Source organism: Rhinatrema bivittatum, chromosome 1 (assembly GCF_901001135.1).
Source record: "Rhinatrema bivittatum chromosome 1, aRhiBiv1.1, whole genome shotgun sequence".
Lineage (NCBI taxonomy): Eukaryota > Metazoa > Chordata > Amphibia > Gymnophiona > Rhinatrematidae > Rhinatrema > Rhinatrema bivittatum.
Genome location: NC_042615.1, coordinates 363,409,869 through 363,422,468, shown reverse-complemented (window position 1 = coordinate 363,422,468; position 12,600 = coordinate 363,409,869). Strand labels below are relative to the sequence as shown.

The 12,600-nt window shown below is 52.2% G+C and overlaps 1 protein-coding gene across 2 annotated transcripts in view; it reads right to left on the bottom strand.

Moving 5' to 3' along the window:
• Positions 1 to 11,319, bottom strand: part of CENPC (centromere protein C) — a 526,811-nt gene extending 515,492 nt beyond the window's left edge. The window contains exons 1-3 of one of the 2 annotated variants that reach the window (XM_029600824.1): positions 11,166 to 11,315; positions 10,945 to 10,993; positions 10,605 to 10,654 (exon numbers count right to left, since the gene is read on the bottom strand). In XM_029600824.1, coding sequence (XP_029456684.1) covers positions 10,605 to 10,654; positions 10,945 to 10,968 — 74 coding nt within the window. In that variant the 5' untranslated portion in view covers positions 10,969 to 10,993; positions 11,166 to 11,315. Of the gene's footprint in view, positions 1 to 10,604; positions 10,655 to 10,944 lie in introns of both variants that reach the window. The other variant, XM_029600814.1, reaches the window with a different exon arrangement.
• Positions 11,320 to 12,600: the final 1,281 nt, after the last annotated feature.

Sequence of the window (12,600 nt, the reverse complement as noted above, 5' to 3'; positions counted from 1 at the left end):
AGAGAACAGTGACAATGGTAAAGGACAGATACCAGTACAGTCCCGTCGCGGAAACGGAGCAGGCTGAGCACCCAGATGTGGTGGGCGTCTGGACTGATCCATGGTACTACAGGAACGAAAATTAGCAGGTAAGTAATAATTTTCTTTTCCCTGTACGTACCTGGATCAGTCCAGACCGTGGGATGTACCCAAGCGTCCCTAAATCGGGTGGGGTCCTGCGAGGCCTGCTCGGAGAACCTGCTCACCAAAATGTCCCGAGACGGGAGAGGCGAGATGCAAACGATAGTGCCTCGCGAAGGTGTGTAACGACTTCCAGGTGGCCGCTCTGCAGATCTCTTGAGAAGAGACCGAACGGACCTCCGCCCAGGAGGCCGCCTGAGAGCGTGTGGAATGCGCTACAATGCCGGGCGGGGGAGTCCGCCCCGCCCCAACGTAGGAAGCGGCAATCCCCGCTTTCAACCACCTAGCAATGGTAGTCTTGGAGGCCTGGGAACCCTTCTTAGGCCCGGACCAAAGGACAAATAGATGGTCAGACGTCCGGAACTCGTTTGTAACCTCCAGATAGATGCGCAGCGTGCGTTGAACGTCCAGGAGTCGGAGAGACCTCGGCTCGGAGGAAGCGAAGGACGGCAACTCCACCGTCTGGTTCACATGAAACGCAGAGACCACCTTCGGGAGGAAGGAAGGTACGGTGCGGATCGAAACTCCAGAATCGGAAAACCGAAGGTAGGATTCCCTGCACGACAGAGCCTGCAGCTCCGAAATGCGACGAGCGGAACAGATGGCCACCAAAAATACCGTCTTGAGGGTAAGGTCCTTAAGTGTCGAACTGCGCAGTGGCTCGAACGGAGGCCCCGACAGGGCGCGAAGCACCAGGTTGAGACTCCAGGATGGACAAGGATCCCGTAGCGGAGGTCGCAGATGCTTGACACCCTTGAGGAAACGAGCAATGTCCGGATGTTGTAGGAGGGAGCCCTCCGCCCGCAACAGCGACCCAAGGGCAGACACCTGAACCCTCAGAGAGTTATAGGCTAGCCCCTTTTCCACCCCGGCTTGTAAGAACTGGAGAATCTGAGAAATCGAAGCCGTAGTAGGACTCGTGTCCTGACTGGTACACCACAGCTCGAACACCTTCCAGACTCGGACGTAGGCCACCGACGTGGACGTCTTACGCGCCCGTAGCAACGTGGACACTACCGCCTCCGGGTACCCTCGGCGCCGGAGGCGGCGCCTCTCAAAAGCCAGGCCGCAAGACAGAAGAGTTCTGCCTGCTCGAAAAATACTGGGCCCTGATTTATTTATTTATTTATTTTTAATTTTTATATACCGAAGTTCTAGTAGAGACTACAAATCACTCCGGTTTACATAAAACGAAGAACTGCTCAACAGATAGCGGAGCTTTACATGGAACCGTATAACATATGGAACAGTATAACTGGTTGACAATTTAACATAGTGCTAAATAAAGTGATAATATTTTAACTGGTAATAAATAAAGAAATATAATATTTTATATAAGAAGTATAACTATTTAACGTAGCAATAAATATAAATATAGGCAATGCCTAATATATATATGAAATAAAGTGAATTTTTTTTTTTTTTTTTTTTTTTAAAGTGAATTTTTGAGCTCACAGATAATAGTCCAGTTGCAGATTCTTAAAAGTAGTACTTTATACAGTGTCCATAGTTAAGGGATGGAAGTCTGTCAGTCATAGTAAGATTAAGCGTCTGGGAAAGCTTGTTGGAAGAGAAAAGTTTTCAGTCTTTTTTTGAATTCTTGATAACTGGGTTCTAGTCTAAGATCTGGGGGAAGGGTGTTCCACTGGTGTGGGCCTGCTGAAGATAGCGCACGTTTGCTCAATGATGATTTTATTTGCGGAGCATGCAGTGTTCCTCTGTATGCGCTTCTGATTGGTCTGGAGGAAGTGTGCGGTTGGAGTTGAGAGCTTAATGTGATGGGGGCTAGATTGTTTGTCGCTTTGTGGATGATAGTGAATACCTTATAGAGTATCCTTTGTTTAATGGGGATGCAAGAGGAGGGGGAGGTGTCCCAGCCGGACCGGTCCGTCGACTACCAGCTGTAGCAGGTCCGCAAACCAAGGTCGGCGTGGCCATTCCGGGGCGACGAAAATCACCGTCCCCTGGTGTCCTTCTATTCTGCGGATCATCCTGCCTACGAGAGGCCACGGGGGAAACGCGTAGAGCAGAAGATGGGTCGGCCATGGGAGCGCCAGCGCGTCCACCCCTTCCGCGCCGCGTTCCCTTCGCCGACTGAAGAAGCGGGGGGCCTTGGCGTTGAGCGCTGATGCCATCAGATCTAGGTGGGGAGCCCCCCACCGATGGACGAGGAGCTGCATCGCCTCTTCGGACAGGGACCACTCTCCGGGGTCCAGCAGTTGACAACTGAGGAAGTCCGCCTGCCCATTGTCCACTCCGGCTATGTGAGACGCCGCTAGCCGCACGAGATGGTGCTCCGCCCATTGCATGAGCAGCGCCGCCTCTAGAGCGACCTGCGGGCTGCGCGTGCCTCCTTGGCGATTGATGTAGGCCACGGTGGTAGCGTTGTCCGAAAGAATCCTGACCTCCCGGTTCCGAAGAAGCGGGAGAAAATGTCGCAGAGCGAGCCTGACCGCTCTGGTCTCCAGACGATTGATGGACCATGTCCCTTGCGTCGCGCTGCGATCGCAGACCGCGCCCCAGCCCACCAGACTGGCGTCGGTGGTGACCACCACCCAATCCGGTACGGCGAGGGACACCCCTCAAGCTAGGTTGGACGGCTCCAGCCACCAGCCCAGACTGTCCCTGGCCTTCTGAGGGAGCGGGAGGACCACCTGGTAATCCTGCGAGAGTGGCTTCCAACGGGAGAGGAGCGCCCACTGTAAGGGCCGGAGGCGCGCAAATGCCCAAGGGACCATGTCGATTGTGGATCCCATCACCCCCAGAAGTTGCAGGTAGTCCCAGGAAGTGGGATCTGGCAACGCAGAGAATCGCAGTATGTGATCCCGCAAAGAGTGCGCCTTGTCCTGTCGCAGGAAGACCTTGCCCAGTCGGGTGTCGAAGGTCGCCCCCAAGAATTCCAAACGCTGAGAGGGCACGAGGGAGCTCTTGGAAAAATTCACTACCCAGCCCAGGGAATGCAGGAACCGCAGCACCCGGGACACCGCTGCTTGGCCGTGGGTGAAAGACTTCGCCCGTATGAGCCAATCGTCGAGATAGGGGTGGACTAGGATACCCTCCTTCCGAAGGGCCGCAGCCACGACTACCATGATCTTGGTGAAGGTGCGCGGTGCCGTTGCCAGCCCAAACGGGAGAGCGACGAACTGGAAGTGCTGGTCCAGAATCTTGAACCGGAGAAGATGATGATGGTCCGGACGGATGGGAATATGTAAGTAAGCCTCCGTGAGGTCCAGGGAGGCGAGGAACTCCCCCGGATGGACCGCCGCAATCACAGACCGCAGCGTCTCCATGCGAAAGCGGACCACTCGGAGGGACTTGTTGACTTCCTTGAGGTCCAGGATGGGCCGAGACGATCCGTCCTTCTTTGGAACTACGAAGTAGATGGAATAGTGGCCCAAGCCCACCTCTCCGAAGGGCACGGGCGCAATAGCGCCTATCTCCTGAAGCCTGTCCAGCGTTGACTGTACCGCTCGTCTCTTGAGAGCCGAGCCACAAGGGGAGAAAATGAAACGACCCTTTGGTGGGCGGACAAATTCCAATGCGTAGCCGTGCTTTACGGTGTCCAGAACCCACTGGTCTGAGGTAATCCTCGCCCACTCCTGGTAGAACAACGTCAGCCGTCCCCCGATCCTGGGTACGGCGGAGTGGGCGAGCCTGGCATCATCGAGAGGACTTGGGTGATGGATTACCTGCCCCTGGAGAGGTGCGGGCGGGCCTGCGTCCGCGAAAGGAACGCGACCAGGGCTGAGGCCTGGGCGCGGCAGGCCGGGAACCCCCCGGCCTGTAGCTCCGGTAACGCCGCTGCGCCCTGGCCCTAGTCCGGGAAGAAGCAAACGCACGAGAAGGCCGATATCTATCCTCCGGAAGGTGGTGAACCGCGTTTTCCCCCAGGGACTTGATGAGCTGGTCCAGATCTTCTCCAAAGAGGAACTTACCCCTGAAAGGCAGGGAGCCCAGACTTGACTTAGAGGACGTATCCGCCGCCCAGTTGCAGAGCCAAAGCAGGCGTCTGGCCGCCACCACCGAAACCATGGACCTAGCCAGGACTCGGAACAGGTCATACGAGGCATCCGCCCCATTTGCCACCGCAGCTTCTAACCGATCCGCCTGGGCGGCTTCCGCAGCAGGCAGATCCTGGGAGGTGAGGAGTTGCTGTACCCACAGGAGGCTCGCCCGCTGGGCGAGGGAACTGCACATCGCTGCCCTCATCCCCAGGGCGGAGACCTCGAAGACTCTCTTCAGGAAAATCTCCAATTTGCGATCTTGCGTGTCCCGCAAGGCCGCCCCTCCCGTCACCGGAATTGTCGTCCTCTTTGTGACCGCTGAAACTGCGGAGTCCACTCTCGGTACCTTGATGAGATCCAGGAAATCCTGTGGTAGTGGATACAGCCTTTCCATGGCGCGACCTACCTTTAGAGAAGCCTCAGGGGTATCCCATTCCCTCGTGAGAAGCTGCAGGAACGATTCGTGAATGGGAAATGCCCGGGCCCTCGGCCGCAGGGCAGCAAGGACCGGGTCCCCCTTCTTCGAGGATGTGACAACCGCAGGCGCTACTGGAGCGGGCGGGTCTGGCGGCGGGTCCAGATCCAGTTCCTGAATAATTCGTGGGATGAGCTCCTCCAGTTCTTCCCTCTGGAAGAGCCGCAGCGTACGCGGATCGTCTCCTTCCGGCGTGGGGTCCCCTTGGCCCAAGTCTGGGAAATCGGGATCAAGGGCCCCTGGGTCTGGCCCCGCTCCCACCGGTCCTGGAACCGTCCGGACGCGGGAGGGAGGACGGGGGGCCCCCACTCCCGCCGAGACGGGGGGGCCGGAGCCGCGGGCGAGGTCCGACACAGTTTGGCAGGGGGGGGTCCCACCGGGTCATCCAATCCCTGCAGGTAAGCCGTGTGCATGAGGAGTATAAACTCCGGGGGAAACCCTGGTCTGGCCGAGGGGGCTCCGGTAGGCGGTGGCTCCGTGCTGGCTTGCCCCTGCGAGCCTTGCTCAGGCAGCAAGGCCGGGGGCGAATCCGCTGCCGAATCCCTGTCATCCGGCGTGTCCTGAAATCCCTCCGGACGCTGAGTGCTCAAAATGGCCGCCGTTCCCGCCACGAATGGGGGAGGGGCCGGCCGACGGCGTCCAGGCAAAGGCACAAGAAATGAAAAATCCGCGGCGAGCTGAGAGGTGCCTTCTCCCCCGGGAAGGCACCGTGCACAGATGCCCTCCCGGGAGATGCGGGAGCCCGGTTCGCCGCAGGCCGCGCAGCGCGTCGGTCGCGGCATCAGTGTCGCGGCGAAAAACCCGCGAAAACTAAAGTAAAAAAAAAAATCAAAAAATCGAGTCCCGGGGTTCCGCGAGGAAGCGCGCCGCCGCCGCGGGGGGGCCCGATGGCCTGCACTGCCCGCCGGCGGGGAAGAAGACAAGTGTCGCGGGGGGGCCCTCCCGGCCGCACGGCCCGCCGAAGAAGCAGAGCCCTGCCTGCCTGCACCAGCAGCCCACGAGGAGCTGCAAAATGGCCGCTTTCAGGCTAGCCCGCGCGGAGAGGCCGGTACAACCAGCATCCGCGAGGCAGGGCAGTTTGGGGAGCTGCAAGAAAATCACACAAAAAACAACACTACCACTTACCCCGTACGGTCCGAAGAAACTGAAAGGACACACAGGACAAGGGGTAAGCCACGCCTCCCCAAAATTGAACCCTTTCAATTAACTTTTTTTTTTTGGCAAAAAAACTTGATTCAAAAGAAATAGGCAGAAGCCCAAGAGAAAGGAGCAGAGGTAAAAGTCAAAAACCTAGACCAAGTTGGGAGAAACCCAAGTACCCTACTCGCATCTGCTGGAGTCAGAAGATACTGAACTCCTGCAGAGGGGGTAGTAGTACTTATGGTGACGCCCCCTCGAGGTTTTTGCTGACTCCATCTGCTGGAATGGGGACATAACCCACGGTCTGGACTGATCCAGGTACGTACAGGGAACAGGAAGCTATCTGCAATGTCAATGCCACTGCTTCAAATGCTTAAGGATGGCCTCAATCCTCCTATCATGCACATACTTCAAGGCCCATCCTCCCTACACGGGGATAGTCATCCGCTTAGAGATGGCACAGACAAGCACATCCAGTTTCAGAAAAAAAAACACAGATCTCTCACCACTAAATCCAGGGGGTACAGGCCTTCCAAGGTCCAGCCCACTTTGATATGTGCCTCTGGAGCAACTTTCAAGATCAATTAATTCTTGAATGGCTTCCATAACAGAGAAACAAGAGGCTTTTCCCTTCGGCTCAGATATGGAATTTGCCCCAGATACTCCCAGCATCTTCAACATCTGGGAAATCAGGGCCGGCAGTTCATCTCTATGAAAGAACTGTAACAGTCCTATACAGTTCTAATCCCAGAGGAACTCCCCATCCTCCAGAGTCAAGAACTGCCTCATCAGTGCCATCCGGACTCCTATCAGGAATACCCGCAGCTAACAGGCATACTTTGACACTTAAAGAGGCCACCACTTGAGGATCTGACCTGACAGAATTAGATGGGAATGAGGACTGTGCTTGAAGAAAGGATCCATGCTAAAACAAGAAGGCACTTGTGTGGCGCCCACCGAGCTGCCAGCCCCTGCGTCCTTAACCAGGCCATCAGGCTGAGAAGAACTAGGCTAAGCAAAAATCAGAGGAAGATAGTTCTCCCTGAGCCTCTAAGCAGCACTGACACGTTAGAGGGCACTCCAGGCTGAGATGCCCAAATATAACACAGAGAAGGGCACTCAGGTTTCTTAGTCACCAGCACCATTAGTCCATCAGTTGCTTAATAGGCGACTGAAGATGTGCGTCCAGCCAAGTCACACTGAAAAAATTTAGGCGCAAACGTTTTTTCGCGCATCAAGTCTGCGCAGCGCAAAAACTAAGCGCACCGTCACCATGCCAAACCTGGGTGCACAACCGATAAGTGTTAGAATGTGTGCACAAGCAACATACCCAAAAGAAACTGGGCACACAAATTAGACACACAGCCGGATTCACATGCACACCGACGGTCCTGTAGAGAGCAGCCGAACGTGCAGAAAAGTACATGAAAACGCTGCTGCTGCCTACCACATGGCACACAGGAAAAATCCTAAATAGTGGGGCCTAGCCACTCAGGCTGTTCAACCTGCCAGGCTGCTCAGTTCCCTTAACCCCTATGGGAGCAGGAACAAAGATTGGAACAGCACGCTGAGCATAGAAACTGGAAGAAGTCCTAAAACAACCCTACTCTTTCTTAAAAAAAAAAAAAAATACCCACTTACCTGAGCTCAGCCTTCCCTTCAGGTCTCCAGCTGTGAGGGGGGGGGGGGGGGGAGGGCATATGCCACCACCACCACACTCAGCTTTCTGCACCTGCTGCCTTTCAGCTGTCCAAGCAGCTAAGTCCACGCTGGCTGAAAAGCCAGCTACTGGACCAAGGCACCACGGAAATCACCTCAGGAATTCTCAACTGGGGGAGGGACCATTTGTTATCACCACAGGAGAGCGGGGCAATAGAAGAAAATCTGTTTCTCCTTCCAAAATCTAAAGCAATCACCAGTAGGGAAATGCACGTCCGCCATCTGCTGGAGACAGAGAATACGGGCAGGCTGTCACTGCAGAGGTATAGGTATTGTGACGTCAGTTTGCTCTGTCTCCATCTGCTGGTAAAGGTGCAAAACCCACTGGTTCTGAACTAGTCTATGTGCTAGGAAATTTCCTTTTTTCTTTTCCCTTTTGGACAATGTTCCAAACATATTAACAGTTGGATTTTAGCTGGCTATACCCAATGCCTTAAGGTCCATGTTATCCAGGGATAGCCTGCAACCATGGTGGTGGATTTTGTTTCCTGTTCAAGTTTTTTCATTTGGTTTTGGGTTGGGGTTTTTTTTTTTTTTTGGGGGGGGGGGTTACTTTTTGAAGGCTTCATACTGGAGAAATTACTTACCTGATAATTTCATTTTCCTTAGTGTAGACAGATGGAGACGGATCAGATTTCAAACTGCTATCAGGAGTACACTATACCCATTGTTCCCGAGTCCATCTGCTACACGCTAGGAAACAATATATATACCCCTGGCACAGACATCAGCCCACCAGTATTCTCCATCTCCAGCAGATGGTGAATATGCATCTCCATACTGTAGTCCTGGGGGAATTTTGCACTACTGCGGAATGCAGAAGTTGCACAGAATTCTCCCTTCCCGCAGAATCCACTGCAGCCTCTACCTTCATGCAGATTTCCTCCCTCGCCTCACAGAATCCACCACAGCCGAATGCTTCACCCTTCCAAATGCTTTGCTGGAAGAGGAAGGAAAACTGGAAGCATCGCAGCACACGCGAGGTTCACCATGCACACGGGCCAGACCGGAGCGCACTGTTAGCCCGGATTTGGCCGTGCGTTTTCAACGCGCTAGCTTTACCCCTTATCCAGTAAGGGGTAATAGTGGGTCGAAAACACGCTGCCAACCCCCCAAAACATGCAAATGCATGTTGATGGCCCTATTAGTTATTCCCGCACAATCCAGAAAGCAAAATGTGCAGCGAAGCCGCACATTTTACTTTAAAAAATGAACGCCTGCCCAAAGGCTGGCGTTAATTTCTGCCGGCGAAGTGTACAGAAAAGCAGAAAAAAATGCTTTTCTGTACACCCTCTGACTTAATATCATAACGATATTAAGTGGGAGGCCCCAAAATTTTTTAAAAAATTTTAAATTTAAAAAAAAAAAATGTTAAATTGTCCCACGGGTCGGAAGACGGACCCTCAATTATGCCGGCGTCCGTTTTCTGAACCCGTGGCTGTCAGCGGGTTTGAGAACAGACACCGGCAAAATTGAGCGTCTGCTGTCAAATCCGCTGACAGCCGCCGCTCCTGTCAAAAAACAGGCGCTAGGGACGCACTAATGTCCCTAGCACCTCTTTTTTCCAGTGGGCCCTCATTTGCATACTAAATCACGCACACAGGAGAGTGGCCTGTGCGCGCTTCGGGAGAGCGGGTGCTCACCTCGGAGCGCCAACTCTCCCGCGGGTTTTACTGTATCGGCCTGACAGAGAGCAGAACCATCACGGCACAGACATACACATGGAGAGCAAAGGCAGCGCAGCACAGATGAGGTTAGCAAGCCACACTGTGGAAAGGCCAGGACCCTACAATCAGAGACAGAGGGCAGGGTTTTTCTAGTGGGTGGCTTGAGATACAAGGGGAAAGCAGGTGAATGGGGACAGGGGCAGACGCCAAGGGGGATTCATATTTCCATTTGTTATGAGCCAGAGGTCTGCAGCCTTTGACATGTGTTCCCTAGCACTGGACAGCTGAGCAGACTGACTTCCACTGCAGAGGTTGCATTTATCCAAACATCTCCTGCTGCGCGAAACTGGCACCACAGCAGCGGGAGATGTTTGATTAAATGCAAATCCTGCTGCTGCATGTGAGGCTTGGAGCTAACTTTCTGACTGAGATAACCACAGTGGTCAATGCCTGCTCAGTTGTCCAGTATGACACTGGACAACTGGTGGATGTGAATCCTCCTTTGACCTCAGCTTCTGTTCCTGTTTACCTCCTCTCATGAAAATACCGGAATGCACTGAAATAGAGATTAACAAAAAATAGTGTTATTTTGACAAATAAATGTGTAGAATTTAGAAAATGTGCACAGAATTTTCAATTGTTTTGTTGCAGAATTTTTAGTTTTTTTTGCACAGAATTCCCCCAGGAATACTACTGGGGCAATGACAGGTGTTTGAACCAACAGATATGTTCCATGTGGGTTGTTTTTGCAGCCATGTAGGTTTACTGGATATCTACAATGAATATGCATGAGAGATTTGCATGCAAATTTCTCTCTTGCATGTTCACTGTGGATATCCTAAAAACAGCAGATGGCTGGGGGTCCCCAGGACAGGTTTGGGAACTGTTATGACTGACCATTCAGGCAGAAGTACTTCTTTCCTCAGGCCGTTGAATGTTTACTATGCTTCTACCCAGTACATCTACAATATACTGCAACTGCTTACCTGCGTCTTGCTGTCCAAACGGTTCAAATCCAGAAATACACTTCAGTTGAAACTGTTGCAAGTAGTGCACTAGTAACTATATTTAAGGCAGATCTTAAGTTTCTTTTTGCTGTCATTTCTATGCTTACTAAAATTAATACAATAACTAGGTCACACAGCCAAACATACATTCAAATTTGACCAAAACTGAGCCAACAAGCTTGCTTTTAGGGGGCCACATATAGAGTAGAAACTAGATTAAAATAGTTGCAGAATAGTTGCAGAAGGTCTTGGCAAAAACCGCAAACTAGATGTGCTCTGACCTGAAGCTGGCACAAGAGTTACTAAACCAAATCTTTTATTTCTGTTTATTACTACTGCGAGTGCAAAAAATAAAAAAAACAAAAAAACACAACATCCAACAGAAAAATAAATGCATAAACATAAAATTTACCTTTCATTACTAAGACAGTACCGTGGTCGATAATGGTTTCTCAAGTGATCCTGCAAAGAAAAAGGGGAGTATAATGGGAAGCTATCCACGATTCTGAGTATAATCGTATCCCCTCGGGGGCAAGTTACGTGCACGATTTTGTCAAGTTCACAAAAGTTGCAAGCTAAGCAAGCTCCAGCCAGAGAGCCCGCAGCAACCAAAACGCCCGGCGGACACTGGAGGGGGCGGAGTAGGCGAGAACCCGCAACAGCACTACCAGCCCATGGAGCATAACAACCATACCCGACACCTAAAGTACGTCACCACCAGCCACCCTGCCTGCCAGCCTCAAGAGACTCACCAGCCCAGTCCTCATCGCCGTCATCTTGCTCCCCCCCACCAGCTCCAACCTAGAGCGGGGAGAAGGGGAAGCAGAAACAGGATAGCACGTCCCAGAGAGCGAGACAACGCAAAAATTAGTTTTAAAAAAAAAAAGATAAAAAGAAGTAACCACAGGTAAAAATATTGACTATCACCCAGCAAAAAGAAAGAAAAGTTCCACCGCTCGCGATCTCCACCCACCACCAGTCTCTCGCGCTGTAGCTTATCTCCTCTGCTAGCAGACACACACTAAGCCTCCGCAAGCACTTCGAAAGCCCGCGCTCATTTACATACAGCCAGCCCACCCCCCACAGCAATGTTCAATTTTAAAACGCGTTGCCGCCCACGCTCCCTTTTCCCTGTAGCGTTATGTTTTTTCAAACACAACTACCTCACGCTACGCGTGAGCAACAACGTATCCAATCAGGTTAGGGGAGGGGAGGAGTTGTACGTAGTGGGAGGAGACAAAGAAGGAAAATGCCAAGGGAAAAATCAGCGAAATGACGTACGGAGTGAGGCGGAGCCAATGTCTTCCGGGCAATGCTGTCACATTGGGCTACTTTTCTGCCCGTTGTGCCCAAAAAAGTAGTTTTGTGTGGTTGGTTGGGCTACTTTTGGGCTTGGCGACTGGGCAGCTAATTGTTAGCCGCTCTCTTTGCCCGATGCAATAAGACCCGCGCTCTTAATCAGGCCCATGCAATTTCGTGTGCTGAGCCTAGCGCACAGTTAGGCCGATACAGTAAAAATCGCGGGAGAGAGCGCCGGCTCCCCCAACGCGCGCCCAGCCACCTCTCCTGGGCGGGCAATTCTTATTTTAAATGAGGGAGTCGTGTAAATAAGGAGGCGCTGGGACAATAGCACAGCCCTAGCACCTCCTTATTAGCATAGACGTGGCTGCCAGCGGGCCCCAACAACCGTCACTCTATTTTACCAGTGTCAGTTTCTGAATGCGATGTCAGACACGGGTTAGGAAAACGGACGCCGGTAAAATTGAGTGTCCGTTTTTCTAACCGCTGACCGGCAGGCAGATCCATTTTTTTTTTTTAATTTTTGGTTCCTCCAACTTAATATTGCTAGGATATTAAGTTGGAGGGTGTACAGAAAAGCAGTATTTTCTGCTTTTCTGTAAATATTTCCTGTATAAGAGGTAATAGACGCACGTCAAAAATGCGCGGCCAATCCCCCCAAAAACTAATAGCACTAAGCACATGCAAATGTGCATTGATGAAGCTATTAGTTAATCCCCAGGATACTGAAAGTAAAATGTGTGGCCAAGCCGCACATTTTATGCTCAGAAATTAATGCCTTGCTCGACTGAGCACACCGTACTGTATCGGCCTGAGATTAACGAGCGCTTGGACACTAGTTTTGGACACACTACGCTAACACCAGATACAATAAGGGGATTAGCATGTCTAAAACACAGGTTCAAACCAATGCGTAGCTAATAACGCTCATCACACGTAAATGCATGTAGGTGAGGCTATTAGCTATTACCCCCCCCCCCATGCAAAAGAAATCATCTTGCACGTGACGCACACGTTTTAACATAGAAAACGCCAGCCCAGGGGCAGACTGCAAGAAAATATCAGCTCGGGATTTTTTCAAAACCAACCCATGGGGTACCTTACTCCTT